The sequence below is a fragment of the Rhamphochromis longiceps genome, linkage group LG8, assembly GCF_057381845.1.
Source record: "Rhamphochromis longiceps isolate RC_006_pf linkage group LG8, R_longiceps_female_GT1.1, whole genome shotgun sequence".
NCBI lineage: Eukaryota > Metazoa > Chordata > Actinopteri > Cichliformes > Cichlidae > Rhamphochromis > Rhamphochromis longiceps.
The window spans coordinates 22,290,716-22,303,688 of record NC_140564.1 but is presented as its reverse complement, the minus strand read 5'-3'; the positions used below and the strand labels follow the sequence as shown (position 1 = coordinate 22,303,688).

The 12,973-nt window shown below is 38.3% G+C and overlaps 1 protein-coding gene across 1 annotated transcript; it reads right to left on the bottom strand.

Annotated features, from left to right (window-relative positions):
- Positions 1–94: 94 nt before the first annotated feature.
- On the bottom strand, positions 95–12,264 carry LOC146663638 (gap junction gamma-1 protein-like). Its single transcript, XM_085416491.1, has 4 exons — positions 12,179–12,264; positions 12,017–12,079; positions 11,175–11,255; positions 95–3,162 (listed from the first exon to the last, which is right to left on the bottom strand). The coding sequence occupies exon 4, from the start codon at positions 3,108–3,110 to the stop codon at positions 1,740–1,742; it is 1,371 nt and encodes a 456-aa protein (XP_085272617.1). The 5' UTR covers positions 3,111–3,162; positions 11,175–11,255; positions 12,017–12,079; positions 12,179–12,264; the 3' UTR covers positions 95–1,739.
- Between the last annotated feature and the right edge of the window lie 709 nt (positions 12,265–12,973).

Below are 12,973 nucleotides of genomic sequence, written 5' to 3'. Positions count from 1 at the left end.
TAAGGTTCTTACAGTCACTGGTACAGTATCCTGAACCCAATACAAAAGCACCCTGGTTATCAATTTTGGCCCTTGAAAAAGAAAATAAGACAAATAACTTATGAAATTCAAGAAAACAGACAATAACAATTAATGAAAAGCAACTTAGCTGTTTAGTTGATGCTTGATCTGACACTTATTGCAACTGATTATCAGCATATCAGCGGGTCAAACACAATGACTACAAAAAACTACAATCACTGGTTAAACACATTTCCAGAGAGAATCCCCAAGATTCATTTTTGACTACGGTATGTTAAATTCTACTTGCCATGTTAGTTTTAAGGAGCCATAAACTAAATATTTCACCACAAAATATATTAGATTTCTCAGTGATGAGTTTTTCTTTCAATAAAACTTCCAACATATGACAGATTTCAAATATAGACACAGAAAAATTTTGGTAAGTTTTATCTACAGGGATCCCACTGAAAGAGACATAGAACTATTATATTATTCCCTCTTTGTGCCCAGCAGAGGGCAATGCAAGCTTAAGCTGACTACCAGTGTAAATTACCCACATGCTCAAATATTCAGCATTAAATTAATAATATAGTTTTCATTCTAGACTGACAATCAAACCATTGAAAACAAGACAAAGATTATGAGACAAATACAAACTCTTTATTCAAAACATGCACTTTTTGTTCCTAAAAATATTTTTTAACAAAACCAAACACAGTAACAACAAATGACAAATGGCCTTTCAGACTGAAAATATGGAAATCCAAGTAAAAGATTGATAAAAGAAAGAAACAAATGAAGCATATAAAAAGCTTGATACACTCGTTCTTTTTAATGTATACTACTGGATGAATGGTTGAAAAAATAAAGTATGTTAAAAAAAAGGTAATACCTGTACTATAATATATGACTTTTTTTTAAACTTGCCTCTCGAAACAATAACGAAAACCTCTCTTTTCTTTCTAAAAAAATAGTGGGAATGTTTTTAAAATACCAAAAGAAAATATGGTGAAATTACCAGCTGAAACATACTGTCTGTTATTTTTTTGTCAGCTGTTTTCAAACACAACTTCTAAAAACAAATCATCAGAATTAGACCAGGACATTGTTGTTTTAACTTACATAAAACAGACAGCAGGACATTCCAGTCAGCTGCATTTAGACTATCGGAAAAACTCCCTGTGGTCGTGAGGAGGGCACTGCCTGACTATAGCGTGCAGGAGGCAGGAAACAGGATGACCACTCATTACCTGTGAACTCAGCAGAATATTCGCTTCTCTATTCTTGATTTTGCACAATTAAACATCATGCATTTTTTACTAGAGAACTGGCATGTTAAAGACAATATCTAATGATTGATACGGTTTAGGGCTGCAGTACATATGTGAAAACAGCCTTTTTGTTGCTTGTGGGAAAACGATCTACACCAAAAAGAAACTGAAGAACAATTTTGAATATTCATGAGCAAAATTATTCAAATCTTTAACTGTGGATGGCAATGAAAAAAACATTAACTCTGTAACATAAAGGGTTGCTCAGTTTGAATGAAGCTGCTTTTAGATGGTTTAAGTAAGGCACTTTCAATTGCAGCATTAAAGTCTCTGCTTAAAGAAGGTAAACAAAAACAGGGTACCAAAATCTTAGCGCAAAAGGTATTCAAGATATTATTTTCCTGCTATACAAAGCTTTTCCACTGAACTGAGCTAAATAGGTAAGCTGTTTTACATAGTCGTGTTTCAAATCCACTCTGAACCCTTTATGACTCCATATTTGCTGCTACTGCTGGTGCTGCTGCTGCCTCTGTCTGTATCTGCCCTGCTGGAGGCGTGTCTGTTGGTCTGCCGGTGTTTACGTTCACGGTGGGGCTTGCTGCGGTTGTTAGTGTGGCTCTGCAGCTGGATGTAGGTCTGATTATCACCCTCCAGGATTTTCTGAGGTCTACCGCTGTCCTTATGAACAGCCCTGGGTGCATCTCCCTTCCCAACTCTGCACTGGTTTTCATCATTAATGCCGTTCTGTTGACGCTCCTCTTGGGGAATGTTCACGTGATTCTGCTGACATGCCAGCTTGGCATTAGTGAGATCAGTGATGGGTAGTGGTTGGTTGTGGTTCCCTAGAGAAGGTTTGACGGCGATGTTGTACCCAGGTGGAGGCGCTGGTGCATTCCAAGAAAATGGGTAAGAGCTGTAGTCTTCCTCACTCAATCTCACCTCGTTAAGACGGCCTTGTCCTCTTGCCAGCCCGTAGAGCTCCTCATTGGGGAGCTCCGTCTTGCGGGAGTGTATTATCTCATACATGGTACCAATGCCCAGGTGAAGCATCTCCCATATATTGAGTGCTAGACAGAGCAGGGAGACTGTGTACATGATGAGGAGAAAGATTGTCTTCTCAGTTGGTCGCGATACAAAGCAGTCCACCTTATGAGGACAGGGCTGGTCTTTGCATACATAGGTGGCAGGAACGGAAAAGCCATAGAGGGCATACTGACCACAGAGGAAAGCAACCTCCAGCAAGGAGCGCAACAGGAGTTGGACGACGTAAAGGCGCATCAATCCATCCTCTTTGATACGATGACGCCCATCATGGCGTACTTTGGCTTTTTCTTTTCTATCACAGCTGCCTCCCTTTTCTGCTTCACAATCGTCGTTCTCCACCTCTGCCACTTCATAGATCATCGGGTCTTCCTCGTCGTCATCCTCAGCCTCTTCAATGCCCCTGTGCTGCTTTCTGCCTGCAAGATAGTGCTTCTTGGGTTTCTTCTGGGTAAATCCATTCACTCCCCCACTTTCTGCCTTCTCCTCTGCCCGAGCAATTTTGTTGACAGCGTAGCCCAGGTACATAACTGAAGGGGTGGCCACCAGGATAATTTGAAAGACCCAGAAGCGGACGTGTGAGAGTGGAGCGAAGGCGTCGTAGCATACGTTCTCACAGCCTGGCTGTGCTGAGTTGCAGACGAACTTGCTTTGTTCATCGTAGTAGATTGACTCTCCTCCTACGGCTGTTAGCACAATGCGGAAAACAATGAGAGTGGTGAGCCAGATCTTGCCCACAAATGTAGAATGGTTGTGGATTTCTTCCAGCAGGCGAGTCAGAAAACTCCAGCTCATGGTAGTGGTGGAAAAACTACAGCAAGAGGCAACATACACGTCCTCTTACTCCCTGTGGAGAGAACAGAAAGCTTTGGGTCATGCATGCAAACTTAAAAGGCAAATATCTACATTGATTCATTGAACACTAAGGTGGTTATGTCATCTCTTTTCGAGCTGCCAAGGGTAACAAATGAAGTCAGAGACAAAAGAAGAAACTAAAGGTTTACTCCCTCCAGGATTCGCTGCTTCTACCATAACCGAGTATGGCTGCCCCCATTCCCCTGCTGGCCTGTGCTCCAGTTTGTCTCTTTTGCTCCCCTTTTAATCCTTCTCCCTGTCTTTTCTATGTCCTAAACTAAAAAGAAACATCATTACTTCTACTTCTATCAAACATGGTTTAGGGAGTGACGGCACACTGTCTTCTCACATAGATTTATCGGTTGGTTAACTTGGCATTTTTCATTAGTGCTACAGGTCACATGAAAAGCCATTACAGGGATCTTCTAAAAGGAGGTGGAATTGCTCAGAAAATTAAACATTGTGCATGCCATATATATATTACACTTTGGCCTGAATAAGGCCACAAAGGTTTTTTACACATTCCTTATAACCTTTACTGCAATTTAGCTTATTGTTCTATTTGAAAACATATAGTCAACCATGGTGCTACTGACATAATACAACCACAATATGTGCATTAAAGATAAAATGAGCTTCCTGAAACAAAAAAAGCAAATAAAAAAGTTCCAAAACTTTGTATAATGCAAGCAAATTCGTTTAACTCACTGCTGTACATCCACCTGAAGGACAAAAGGATACTCTGAGGAACAGGACTTGACACATATGCTCTTGACATGCCCTCCAGGATTACAAATGTACATAACTAACACACTTTTTCCTGCCTTTGACATATTATTTTCAATTTGAAGACAAACTAAGTTCAGCACAGAGCTCTTCTTGCCAGAATCTGATAATACAGAGTAGGAAAAAAATGATTTCTTACTCTTTCCATTTTTGTATATCTCTCAATTTGTCTCTCTTTTCCTGACACGCAGAATGAATTGCTCAGCTTTTATTTTACATATAAAGACGCCACACACTCTTCTACTGTACTCACTATGTGTTTTGTTTAGCTCCATTTGTTTGCACAGATGGGTATGAGCACTTAGCTCTTCTGCAGAATGCACACCTACCTCCTGATTCGAAATAAATCACAGGCAAGTACTTTGTCTTTCCTATACATGGTAATCAAATAGTGTATTTCTTCACAATAACAACACTTTCATCCTTCAATGATAGCTGTGCCTTGTAGCTCATGTCCAAACACATCCTCAATATTAGTACACAAAGGGAAGAGTAATGAAGCAGATGGAACGCCTAAGTGTAATTGCCATCGTAATTTATATTACACCTTAAAAACGAAAAGCCATTCAACGTTGATTTGTTAATTTACAACAATATACAATATATTTATTTGCCTATTATGGTAATGAATGCACTCCGCATTAAAGTCTGATTGATATATTGGCTATCTGATATTACTAGCTGCATGAAATACATAACACAATGCAGAAAAAGATGCATATAAAAATGCTGTTCTCACACAGAAAACTGCCATTCACCTGTTTGCTATTTAAGGTAGGACCTGACCTTCAGAATTCACCTGAGTGTTATCTAACTGTGGTATTCTTCATCTTGTCTCTTTGTAAGGCTCTGTGAACTGGCCGAAGACCTCTAATGTGCTTCTTTATGTGCTTAGGACGTCCCAGCGGAGTTCCGAGACTGTTTGTTACTTGGCGGAGTTAGGAGATTCTGTTCGGGGATTTTGATTCACAGAACCTTCCTTCCATTAGATTTTGTACATATTGGACTCTTAAACCAAGCACTTCAAAAAGACTTTGTATATAGCACTATCTACACCAGCACTGTAAATAAACTCACCGCACTTTCATTCCTGAGTCCTGCATTTGAGTCCGGCCAGACAAATCATGACAGCAGAGTGTGGATCACAGAGCAGTAAGTGCTGCTTAGGCATTCAAAGTAAGCAAAGTAGTTTTTAAATATGTGTTAGAAATGGATAAAAACACTGACTTATCATTTTCTTAAATCTAATTGCTAGAAATTAATGTTGGCGTAAGTGCTGAAAATCAAGTATATGTGCATTAACCTTTTATCCCTAATCCAATGATAATTTACATTTAAGTTTAGCTGAAGTAAAGCCATTCATTGATGTTCAATAATGGCACCATTTTATCATATTAATGTAAGCTGTTGAGACCCAAATGTACTAAGCAGTACATATCAGCATGATATTGCAATTAAAAAATGTTTTGATGGGTACGGAAAAAGAACACAGTTCATTTCAATGGTGATCAGCAATTGGCAGAGAGTAGAACAAATTAATGAGCCAAAAACAGGCAGACCTGTCGCATGGGATTTATGTAAGAAGTTTTGAAATAGCATGACGTTTCATGAGATTTCAGTCAATGAGAGGCAACTGAATTCCAAGATCTAAAGAGAAGCTCTAAAGGGAAGAGGGGGGGAAGGAAGGGAGAAAAAAGACTACAACAAAGTTATTTTTTGTGTGCGCACTTCTGAGATAAAATACACAGACATGTGTACTGATCTCTGTGTAGAAATGTGACTAACAGCCTGAAAAAAATGCAAACGTCTGTGCTCACGGTAACTTGGTCACTTGTAACCCGGCTGCCTATGAAGATGCAAGTTATATCCTCGTACGCATCTTTTATTGAGATTTTTCTTGTCCCTCCCTCCAATACCCCACGTCAAGTTCAGTTCAGTCAGTTCTGCTACATTAATATACCAGTATTACTGAAGACCAGAAATATGTGGGACTCGGCTCCAAACTCCGTGAAGAGCTACAGGAGAGAGCTCACAGCTTTGAGTCATCCACAATCGGCAATTACCCACTAGTTCTGATAACATCTCCAATTTCAAAACCCCCACCGGCAGCTATCACAACCACATAAGGCGAAAAAACTAAGACAGGCCTTTTTGTGTTAAAGTTGGTGCAAATTATAGTAAACTGTGTGCCGCAAACCTTAGTAAATCCTGTTTGTGTGAGTCATTTAAATATTTTCCTCCTAAAATTTCTGGAAGGCTGCAATAAAGCTAGCCATAAAAATACCTGTGTCCACGCCTTTCAGTCACAAAACTGACAGTGCAACTTGTAAATACCAAAGGCAGCTTTTTTAAGAGGTTTTAATATAAATCTAAAATTTTATTTTCAATTAAATTAATTTCAGTTTTGTGTATATAGTGCCAGCAATACAAACTTTGTCTCAAAGTGGTTTCTATCGTGAAGTAAAGAGCCTACAATATTAGAGAGAAAACACAATAGATCAGACAATCCCCTGTGAGTAAACACCTGGTGACAACAGTGAGGAAGAGCTTCCTGTTACAGGAAGAGATGTCTGGTTAAACCAGGCTCAGGGACGCCATCTAACTCCAGGACATGTGGGTAAAGAGAAGAAAAGGAGAAGAGCACTTTTTTTCACTTATGCACTACTACTAAATACTCTACCTAACCCCAAAAAACCTCTAAGCCGAAGACACCCATTTGCTCAAATCTAGGGCTGCAGACGCCTAAAGTAAGTAAAGTTTTAAAGATCTAGACTTCTGTGGGGCAAACTTTGCATGTGATGTGCCTGACTTTAGAGGCTTCCTAAGAAGAGTTTGTATTCAAACAATCTAGCTCCTGCTCTACTACTTGTAACTGTACATGACAAGAGGAGACAGAGATGTGACACGGGAACATGACTGAGATTGTGCTGGAACTGCTGATATATGGAATAATTTATTTTACCTCGCTGAATAGAGCATTCATCAAAAAAGCAATTCTTTAAAGCTTTATCTTTACTTGGTTCATTTATGTCACAAGAAAATAAATTACAAAAAAATCAATCAATCAAAAGACAAATCAAATGGGTTAAGGCACTATATCTTTCATCTGTAATCTTCAGGACACCACGCTGCAAGTGACTATTACATGCTTCATACATAATTTGAGTATAATAATTGATTGAGGCGACTGTTGTTGTGATTTGGCGCTAGGGCTGTGCGATATGACCAAATTCTCATATCCTGATATAAGACATCTATCGTCCCGATAGCAATATAAATCACAAAAATTTAACATTTTCTGTAAATTCTGTGAATTCTCGGGCAGCTCGTCTTGCGGGAAGTGTTTCCAGCTGTGTGTCATGTAGCTCGAGTCGAGTGTTTTAACCGATGCATGAAACTATACATTTTTAGACATAAGTTGTAAAGGCCGCTGTTTTCTTTGTGAGTATTTATTACACGGCGTGCTGCGGGGAAAAGCCTGTTCTAACGTTTGAGTCTAAGGTCTATTTTTTAGCACCTGGCGACTCTTTTTTAATTCTCATCCGTAAATAATCTGCTCTTTCACGTGATTCGGTTTATTTTGAAAAGTCTCAACAGGATATTGAGCTTTATTGTGAAAGGTTTATGTGGACCATAAACAAGCGGACACGCGACGGTGTTACCGTCGTTGTTGCTAACCACAACGCATAAAAACAGGCGCTTGTCCATCCGTAGTGTGGTTATATAAAATATAAGAGAAAGAGAGAACTTTAAGAAATTAATATAGCCACTACAGTGACCATCAAAATGATGAAAAAGTATTGCTGTAAACAGTTTATTTTGCGACACCACAAAACAAACGATAGCATAAAATGAAACGATAGACGTTTTTATATCGTCATCCGATATATATCGTTATATCGAACAGCCCTATTTAGCGCTATATAAATAAAATTGAATTGAATTGTCAGTGTATTTTGAGTATGTGTAACTGAATATAAACAATACCTCATCAGCCTTTTACAACTGAGGGGTAAAAACTTCCAAGTATGACGAACTATGTCAATTTCAACTTTACATAGTTCTAATTTAATCAGCTTTTAGTTTTGATGTTGATATAATCTTAGAAATGGATTCTGACATGGTATTTGTTATAGGTAGTTCTCAGAAAAGATTATTAATTAAGAATATTCTTTTTAGAAAGCTGCCAAAGCTTTTGGCTGTTTTATACCATTGTACACTGAATGACACAGCAATTCACTCACAAATATGCTGATAACTGAGACAATTAGAGGTTTTCTATATTTTTCAGAATGCGTCACTTCAACAGCCCAGATAAAATGTGATATAATATACACCACCTATTATACAAGTTCAAATGCAGGGCTCTATACGCACACACACATACTGATTCCATGCCAGAAGAATTTCCCACTAACGCTATGTAATAATAAACACAGTGACACACTGTCACATTCAGTAAGTATGACACATTAAAAAAATGTCCAGCTGCTAACATAAGACTCAATATTCTTCCTTCCTAATGTCTCACCATGAAGAAAAGAAGTTCTGAATGTCTCATTAAGAGTCACGTGCCCTCCAAACCTGCACATCTGGCCATGTTGTGTAATGTACCATTTGGAGGCCCAGTAGCACAGTATCACCACTACCCAAACACGAACCTTACCGACGGCATGAAACTGGGACAATCCTTCACATTGCTCATTTTTTAACTCATGATCAGCCAGGATACGCATGCAGTGTACAGCAAATTTAAACATAAAAACAACAACCTAATGTAATTAATGTAGGCACACGTCTCACTTAAGCATAGCAAGATACATATACAATAGTTTTAACTGATCTTCTTGACTCAAAGCAAAGAATGAAGCAAAAATAACTCAAAATATTCCGAATATTTTAAGCTTGAGAGTTCCGTTTTGATGAGAGGTTCCCAATATTATTTGCATTTTGCATCAAATCCATGTGTTTTTCTGCACTAAATCAAACACTCAAGCACAATAGACATTTCAGTATATTACATGATCAAAATCACAAGGAAAACTGTAGATTCTTGTCAAACAGAGTAATGTGGACTCAGTGCCGCTTCAACACAGACTCATTATGCTTACTTGTATCACAGCCCTAATCTGAACAGAGAACCTGGGTCTTTATATTTAAGCTTTATTCCCACGGGTCTTGATAAAAGGTTCCTCAGCAAAAGATTTTTAAGGAGCATATTTGGGTCTGATGATCAGCAATCCTCCAATCCGAAAATATTTATTTCAAAATAAAAAACAGAGCCGTATTTTCACACTTAAAGAAAGGTGTGAATGAACATCTGTTTAGATAATTACCTTTCTGTGATTATGGCCAGACTTTGTGATAAACACGCCATCCACATTTGTTAAACACATATGCACCAGACCAGAGCCTGCTGTCAACACTTTTTTGCTTCCATAAAATCTCTTAATTCTATGGTGGGAGGACAAGAAAATAAACCTCACAGTTATGTCTTCATGTAAAGCCACCTAGTCCCTAAATGTACAGCTCCACGCCCCCGGTTACTTATAGTGCCACACTGAAAGCTTTCCCCAGATGTCTCCCAGACCCAGACCCGCCGCCTCCTGCTTCCTACACAGCTAGTAAAAGAACTGGGGTTGTACATGCCTATCTGAGAAGGCTTCAAGCTGTGGATGTGAAGGTTAGTGGTTTCCTTCAAAGCTGTAAAAGTGATGCTCAACCCAAAATCTAACTTTGAGCATGAAACAGTCAACAGCTATTAACTTAAACGGGAACTGTTAAAAGTTTGTAGATTGCTGAGACTGCTCTTATTTTTGGAGCGCGTTTCTTCTTGATGAGATACACGTTATATACACAGTAGAAAGCTGAATTAAAGGAGGGAAAGCATGCATCCCATGCTCCCTGCCTGGACTCAAACCAGGCATTATCTTAAATGTAACTAACAACCCCTTGCCCTGGCATTTAGACAGAAGAACGAGAATTGCTTCCACGCTGTGTCCCAGAGCGAATAAGTCAACAACAAACAAGAATTCATAAGATCAAAGAAGCAAGAGGCAGGTTTGTCGGGGCACTACACCAACGCTAATGAGGATGGAATAAAAAAGAAGAAAACAGTGACAACAGCCGGCAGAAAAAAACCATGTCTAAGCTAACGTACATAAATAAAATAATGACCACGTATTTTTCCCAAGGAAAACAACAGCGGTGTAGTTAAACTAAATTAAACCATCAGCATTTCTTATCTCTGTACCTTGCCTTTAAGAGGCAAAGCCCACGGGGTATTTCCAGGGTCACTTTATGAGCCATCCACTCAAAGATGTCAAAACACTCACTATGACACAGCATGAAGCGCACAGTTTGATATGGACACGAGCCTCTAGCTTAAAGAGTTTGTTTGCCTACCTTGAAAAAGTCAAGACAGGTACATTATGGTTATATAATCCTGAGATATAGCTGGAAATACCTTGTGTAATAGGCGTAGCAATATTTCTCTTAACATTCAAAATTTACGACATGCTATTATCTATGCAGGCGTTCTCATAGTTATTAAAAATTTTGAGGCCAAGTAAAGAGGTTTGGACTTCCACGAAGGGAAAATGAGAAGTACTGTGATAAAAAAGATATTTTAACTGTTTTTTTTACGAGTGGGAAAAGTCCCCAAATTGGATAAACTGAAGAAAATTAATGGAGAAATATATAAAATACCTTAAGGTAATAAGGTAACACAGACCCTCTGTCTTAAAAATATGCTGAGCATTTGTGGTTATTCACATAATTAAATGTGAGGGGAAAACGTAGGTTTGTATATTTTCAAAAAAGATAAAGAATAAAATTATATCGCTTATATTAATATTGTGTAACATTGCATACATAATCAATTTCATTCATAAACTCATGCTTGTGTACCTGCAGTGCTGCATATGTGGCATTAGTTCATGTGAACAGATGATTAAGAAATTCCTGAACCAACAGCAGCTGCCGTTTTGCACATTTTGTTACGAGTCTGAGTAAAAAACAGCTTGAACAGTAAAATTGCTCTAATTTTAAAAGACGACTTATGAATGATCTTTATGTCATATCACTCAGCCGTCATATCATCCAAACTATGATCTAGGATTTTAGTATTTTACTTGGTTGAGTAATTTAAACAGCCTTAGAGCACAGGATCAAATTCATTTAAAAAACCATTCTCAGTATTGTGATGAATCTTATTACCCCCTTGCTTTGTGCTTTGATTCCTTTCGATCCTTCCTGTTATTCCAACCAGAACTCAGAGAGACTTCAAACCCCATGTGCCTGTAAAATAAATAGAAATATATATTTTTTAAAACTATGTAGTTAAAGAAAATCTGACAGGTTTTTAGTCTTTTTAAAAAATATTTTCACATATCTGTGTTTATGTTTTTAGCTCCTATAACTGTGCCTTGCCTAGCTAGAGAACTAAACTGTCTTTCATTAAACAAAAGAATTTAAATTAAAATAGTAATATTTGGACCCACACAGCATGCTCTTCCAACTACTAATTTGGTTCTTAGTTGCTGAAGAAGATCCACATGTTAGAAAAAAAAAACTTATTCAGGAAAAAGAAAATATTTTTGCTGCATACAGACTAAAATAAAAATTTCCTAACAGGAGTTTAAGGGATTTATGCTAACTTTATGCTAATGCTAAAATAAGATGTCAAAGTTTCAGATAGGGTTTTCTTTTTTGGGGGGGGGAGGGGGAGTCACCAAATATATTGTACACACTTTTTAAATATTTGAATTATTACAAACAACATTTGTGAAATTACGGTAGTGTAATAACCTACAAAATAGTCGGCTAACTAAATCTGCAACCAGGTAACCGAACTTGCTAGCAAAGCTGAGTAACTTGCTAAACAGGCTAATCTAACATTATAGCTTCTTAATCAAAACACAACAAAATTGTAAGAAAAAACAGGAGAAAGTCAAGTCTCGTGGTCTTTCTAGTGCCCTAATGATTCATTCCAATCTTTTAGTAATAATTCCCTCAAAACAATTTTCACAGTTACTCATCTTTTATTGTAGCCACCTCACCTTTTTTGGCAGACTTTTGCTGGATCAGCATTTGAATCATCAACCAGCAAGATGTGGTACTCCCTGTATGCAGAGAAATACAGTCTTCACCACAAAATTACACCACAGTGGTTAATAATCATCTCCATTCACATAAAAGCTGAGGGTGAGTTTAGCTCTTACTGTTTTAAATGTAAAAGTAGCTCCAGCAGGCTGAACCAAAGACGGAGGGAGCTTGGTTAGAGCAGAGGAAGGCAAACTGGCTGAAGCGGGAAGGAGGGGTTTCTGGGCATGTGTGTGTGTGTAGGAGAGAGAGAGTATGTGATGCATTATAAGGCAATTTTCCTTCTTGATTTTTCTGTTAAAATCAAAAAGATGACAGTTAAATGCCAGGGTTCTGGTTTATCTGCCTTTAAAGCCTGACAGCATCATTACCATTTTAATTTACACATTGCCTTTTTCTGTCTACATAAATTAGCTGGATGATCACTGGCTCTGATTTTAAGTACTGTATAGTGTAGTCTTTTATTTTCCCCCAGTCAGGATCTGATGTCAGATCTCGGCCAAATCAAACAGGAAGATCAGAAGTGAGAATCAGGAGCTGATGTATGAGTACCAGGACAGGTATGCAGGGGAGAGAAGGAGAATGAGAGTCAGTAGAGGGAAGACAGAATACGTGTGTGTGAATGAGAGGGAGATAAATGGAAAGATGAAGATGTGAGGAGTAAATGTAGTGAAGGTGGATGAGGTCAAATATCTAGGGTCAGCTATATAATGCACAAGCGAAGTGAAGAAGTGAGTGCAGGGAGTGGGTGGAGATGAATGCAAGGGTTGATTAGTGACAGGAAAAGCTTTCAAAATGGTGGAGAGACCTGCAACAATGTATGGTGTGGAGACAGTGGCAATGACAAAAAGACAAGAGGCAGCTGAATGTGTTAACATTTTCACTAGGAGTGACCAGGATGGACAAGATTAGGA